The 6000-nt window shown below is 38.7% G+C and overlaps 1 protein-coding gene across 1 annotated transcript in view; it reads right to left on the reverse strand.

The window, feature by feature from the left end:
• The window catches only part of Lnk (SH2B adapter-like protein Lnk), a 78363-nt gene extending 75008 nt beyond the window's left edge, over positions 1-3355 (reverse strand). The window contains exon 1 of the mRNA XM_090159500.1: positions 2207-3355. Coding sequence (XP_090015626.1) covers positions 2207-3097 — 891 coding nt within the window. The 5' untranslated portion in view covers positions 3098-3355. The remainder of the gene's footprint in view (positions 1-2206) is intronic.
• Between the last annotated feature and the right edge of the window lie 2645 nt (positions 3356-6000).

Consider the following 6000-nt stretch of genomic DNA (forward strand, 5'->3'; position numbering starts at 1 on the left):
CAAATTCCCTGACTTTTCCCTGATTTTTAGACGCATATCAAAATTCCCTGACTTTTCCCTGATTTTTAGACCCATACTAAAATTCCCTGACTTTTCCCTGATTTTTAAACCCATATTCAAATTCCCGAACTTTTCCCTTATATTTAGACCCATATCAAAATTCCCCGACTTTTCCCTGATTTTTAGACCCATATTAAAATTCCCTGACTTTTCCCTGATTTTTAGACCCATATCAAAATTCCCTGACTTTTCCCTGATTTTTAAACCCATATTCAAATTCCCGAAACTTTTCCCTGATTTTTAGATCCATATCAAAATTCCCTGACTTTTCCCTCATTTTTAGACCCATATTAAAATTCTCTAACTTTTCCCTGATTTTTAGACCCATATTAAAATTCCCTGACTTTTCCATGATTTTTAGACCCATATCAAAATTCCCTGACTTTTCCCTGATTTTTAGACCCATATTAAAATTCCCTGACTTTTTCCTGATTTTTAGACCCATATCAAAATTCCCCGACTTTTCCCTGATTTTTAGACCCATATTAAAATTCCCTGACTTTTCCCTGATTTTTAGACGCATATCAAAATTCCCTGACTTTTCCCTGATTTTTAGACCCATATTAATATTCCCTGACTTTTCCCTGATTTTTAAACCCATATTCAAATTCCCGAACTTTTCCCTGATATTTAGACCCATATCAAAATTCCCCGACTTTTCCCTGATTTTTAGACCCATATTAAAATTCTCTAACTTTTCCCTGATTTTTAGACCCATATTAAAATTCCCTGACTTTTCCATGATTTTTAGACCCATATCAAAATTCCCTGACTTTTCCCTGATTTTTAGACCCATATTAAAATTCCCTGACTTTTTCCTGATTTTTAGACCCATATCAAAATTCCCCGACTTTTCCCTGATTTTTAGACCCATATTAAAATTCCCTGACTTTTCCCTGATTTTTAGACGCATATCAAAATTCCCTGACTTTTCCCTGATTTTTAGACCCATATTAATATTCCCTGACTTTTCCCTGATTTTTAAACCCATATTCAAATTCCCGAACTTTTCCCTGATATTTAGACCCATATCAAAATTCCCCGACTTTTCCCTGATTTTTAGACCCATATTCAAATTCCCTGACTTTTCCCTGATTATTAGACCCATATTCAAATTCCCTGACTTTTCCCTGATATTTATACCCATATTCAAATTCCCGAACTTTTCCCTGATGTTTATACCCATATTCAAATTCCCTGACTTTTCCCTGATTTTTATACCCATATTCAAATTCCCTGACTTTTCCCTGATTTTTAGACTCATATTCAAATTCCCCGACCGTGAAAAAAATAAAAACTTACACAAACTGGAGAAATTCTAAAACAAAAAACATTTTTACACGTTTTGACTAGTTAGTAGCACGCCATGATATCCGCACTGGGTGCCACCCGTGCTAGCTACGCCACTGGTCTATCGTGAAACCATTCGAGGAGTACCATTTCAAAAGTCACGTATATCGGACTTGCTTGACATACGCTCTCAAATAGGGTTCATTACAATATATGGTAAGTATGGAATTATTTTAAATAATTAATAGAGTAAAAATCACGTACATACCGTTACAAAGTAAGTAGAGTAATTAATTTTTACGCGCTTTAAAAAAAAGTCTTTGATCCGGTTGACAAGGCAACGCAGGTGCTCCTGGTCTACAGCAAAATTAATATTTCAAAAAGGGACTAGGGTCTTAGCGTCCCTGACACGCGGTGAGGGTTCAGTGCATAAATTAAGAGTAAAGAGGGGCTCCCGAAATATTCCCCTCGAGGCGGGGGACTCCGAATTCAGGGGGACTTAGCTTCTTAGTAATTCGATTAAGAGTAGGCTGAATATTATTGATCGTATGAATTGCGAGAAAATTTTATTTTACTACTTTTAACCCAATTTCATCTTTTTCTTAAGAGAATGGCCCGAAAATTTGTCGTAATAGTAACAATTACATTTGGAGATTTTTGGCAAGCGATGCCGTCTAGCCGCGGTATTATTAAATTAGAAAAACCGTATTTTTACTCGGAAATCGCTTTATTTATAGCGGCAAAATGGAAGCGCGGACCTTAGCAGACAGCGCGGTTTAAAGGCGACGGACGGGGTAATTATCAGTAACGGGAGGTGTCAGCTTAGCCTCGCAGGTGCGTAAATAAGAGAGCTTACCTTCGGAGGAGAGAAGAACTCGAGCATGTATCCGCCGGTTGTTTTGACTAGAGCGAGCCGGCAGCGTTCCCATTTCTCTTTGCCGTCCATGTTATCGCCGGTTAAATAGTTGACGATCCCCTCCTTGACGCATTCCACGACGATTTTGGCCAATTTAGTCTTTTCGTGTTTGTTACTTCGCCGTTCGTGGTGGTGGGAGTGTCCGTGGTGGTGCGAATGGTGGTGCGACAGCTCCACCTCGTCCGAGTGCTGCTTGTGGAAGAGGCTCTTCCCCTTTTTTAGGCCTTTGAAAGACAGACGACGGAAGAAGGGCCGGTGATGAACTTTGGGCGATTCGGCTTCCGGATCGGATAAATCGCTGTAGTCCTCGTGATTGGCGGTGGCCCCCCTCGGAAGCGCGTTCTCCGGAGAGACAAAGTCCGGCGGCTGTTGGGGCGGCGCGTGGCTTTTCGGGATAGTTCTCGATTTGGCGGCGCTTTCGGCGGGCGCGGGCGGTACGGCCACGACCAACGGCGCCGCCACGCCGACGTTCGAAGACGAATGAAATGAAGCCGACGACGCGGAGGTCGGCACCGCGCCGCCGGATGTTCCGTTGCTAGCCGCGACGTTGCTCTTGTTATTGTCCGTCGCCGTTCCGTTACGTTCGCGACACTCGACTTCCAAACAATCCGCGAAGGCATCGATAAACTTCTTACACGCTTCCTGTATCGAGAAACTGGTAGACTTGGGTAAAGCCGATCGCGAATTGAGAAAAACGCGGTAACTCTGGGCGAATTCTTGGGCCGCGAGATGTCCCCGTTTCTCGCAAAATTCCGTCCAGACGGCCCGGTCGTCGGCCGCCGAGGCCCCCGACGCCGCCGCGGACGCCTCTCCGTTCGTAGTAGCGGCCATGGCCTACCTTTCAATCGCGCCGATAGTTCGTCACTCAGTCAGTCACGGGATAATTCTCAGACGCATTATCCATAAGTATCGGAACTTCTAAGACGGACTAGCGGCGCGTCGAGTCTGTTTCGACGAGCGCCGATGACTGACCAAAGCCGGGAGCGCTCCGACGCCGAATCTCTCCACGCAGCCATGATCCTCGCTCGGCTTTGCCCCGTATTTCCAGCGAAAACGCGTCGTCGGTGGCGCGCATGCGCCGTCCTCCCCGTCCCTCTCTCGCGCTTAGATAATTCCGAAATACGCGAGAATGAAAATGACCCCCCTCCCTTTCTCTCTTCTATCGTAAATTTTTATGGTTCATAGTTTGCTCCCCTCCATCCATCCTGCACACTCTACTCGGCTCGCCTATTCGGTCACGGATGCCAATTTTCTACGGAATAGTTTCACCTACCTCCGTAGTGGAACGAGCCGGAACATCGGTCAATCGCGCTCTTTTAGCGACCTATATAAATTAAAACTAACAACGCAAATAGCTGATAATTCTTTTATTGTTAGCGTTACTTGGCAAAACCAAAATACAAATTTTTAATTTAAAGGGAGTATAAAGTTTATGGTTGATCACCTAATTTCATATTTTCGCCACTATGATTAGTTGACGATAATTCTTCTATTTTTAGCGTTACTTGGCAAAATTAAAATAAAAAATTTGAAATTTAAAGGGAGTATAAAGTTTGTATATCTCTGAGAAATTCTATTAAATAATAAACTAAACTTAACTAAACTACTTTATGGCGGATCACCTAATTTCATATTTTTGCCACTATATATTATTAGTAGACGATAATTCTTCTATTGTTATCATTAATTGGCAAAATTTTTAATTTAAAGGGAGTATAAAGTTAATGGCGGATCACCTAATCTCACATTTTGACCACCATATTTAGTCAAAGATAGGGTAACTGTCTCTAGTTATAGTTACGTTAATGGAAATGTAATATTAAATATTTTTGTTCGATTACCCAATTGCCCATTTTTACCACCATGTTTAGTTAAAGATAAGGTAACTGGCACTAGTTATAGTTACGTTAATGTAAATATAATGTTAAATATTTGTGTTCGATTACCCAATTGCACATTTTTACCACCATGTTTAGTTAAAGATAAGGTAACTGGCTCTAGTTGTAGTTACGTTAATGGAAATATAATGTTGAATATTTGTGTTCGATTACCCAACTGCACATTTTTACCACCATGTTTAGTTAAAGTTATGGTAACTGGCTCTATAGTTACGTTAATGGGAATATAATGTTAAATATTTGTGTTCGATTACCCAACTGCACATTTTTACCACCATGTTTAGGTAAAGATAGGGTAACTGGCTCTAGTTATAGTTTAGTTAATGGAAATATAATGTTAAATATTTGTGTTCGATTACCCAATTGCACATTTTTACGACCCTGTTTAATTAAAGATAGGGTAACTGGCTTTAGTTATAGTTACGTTAATGGAAATATAATGTTAAATATTTTTGTTCGATTACCCAATTGCACATTTTTACCACCATGTTTAGTTAAAGATAAGGTAACTGGCTCTAGTTGTAGTTACGTTAATGGAAATATAATGTTGAATATTTGTGTTCGATTACCCAACTGCACATTTTTACCACCATGTTTAGTTAAAGTTATGGTAACTGGCTCTATAGTTACGTTAATCGGAATATAATGTTAAATATTTGAGTTCGATTACCCAATTGCACATTCTTACCACCATGTTTAGTTAACGTTATGGTAACTGGCTCTATAGTTACGTTAATGGGAATATAATGTCAAGTATTTGTGTGCGAATACCCAATTGCACGTTTTTACCACCATGTTTAGTTAAAGTTATGGTAATTGGCTCTAGTTACGTTAATGGGAATATATAGGTAACTGGCTCTAGTTATAGTTTAGTTAATGGAAATATAATGTTAAATATTTTTGTTCGATTACCCAATTGCACATTTTTACCACCATGTTTAGTTAAAGATAAGGTAACTGGCTCTAGTTATAGTTACGTTAATGGAAATATAATGTTGAATATTTGTGTTCGATTACCCAACTGCACATTTTTACCACCATGTTTAGTTAAAGTTATGGTAACTGGCTCTATAGTTACGTTAATCGGAATATAATGTTAAATATTTGAGTTCGATTACCCAATTGCACATTCTTACCACCATGTTTAGTTAACGTTATGGTAACTGGCTCTATAGTTACGTTAATGGGAATATAATGTCAAGTATTTGTGTGCGAATACCCAATTGCACGTTTTTACCACCATGTTTAGTTAAAGTTATGGTAATTGGCTCTAGTTACGTTAATGGGAATATATTGTTAAATATTTGTGTTTGATTACCCAATTGCACATTTTTACCACCATGTTTAGTTAAAGTTATGGTAACTGGCTCTATAGTTACGTTAATGGGAATATAATGTTAAATATTTGTGTTCGATTACCCAACTGCACATTTTTACCACCATGTTTAGGTAAAGATAGGGTAACTGGCTCTAGTTATAGTTTAGTTAATGGAAATATAATGTTAAATATTTTTGTTCGATTACCCAATTGCACATTTTTACCACCATGTTTAGTTAAAGATAAGGTAACTGGCTCTAGTTATAGTTACGTTAATGGAAATATAATGTTGAATATTTGAGTTCGATTACCCAATTGCACATTCTTACCACCATGTTTAGTTAACGTTATGGTAACTGGCTCTAGTTACGTTAATGGGAATATATTGTTAAATATTTGTGTTTGATTACCCAATTGCACATATTTACCACCATGTTTAGTTAACATTAGATTGACATAATTTCTTATGGTAATGTAAGTGGTAACCACTGGTACATCTCAAATTTTAAAAAATTGTC

The sequence above is a fragment of the Leiobunum rupestre genome, chromosome 9 (assembly GCF_980474605.1).
Source record: "Leiobunum rupestre chromosome 9, qqLeiRupe1.1.hap1, whole genome shotgun sequence".
Classification (NCBI taxonomy): domain Eukaryota; kingdom Metazoa; phylum Arthropoda; class Arachnida; order Opiliones; family Sclerosomatidae; genus Leiobunum; species Leiobunum rupestre.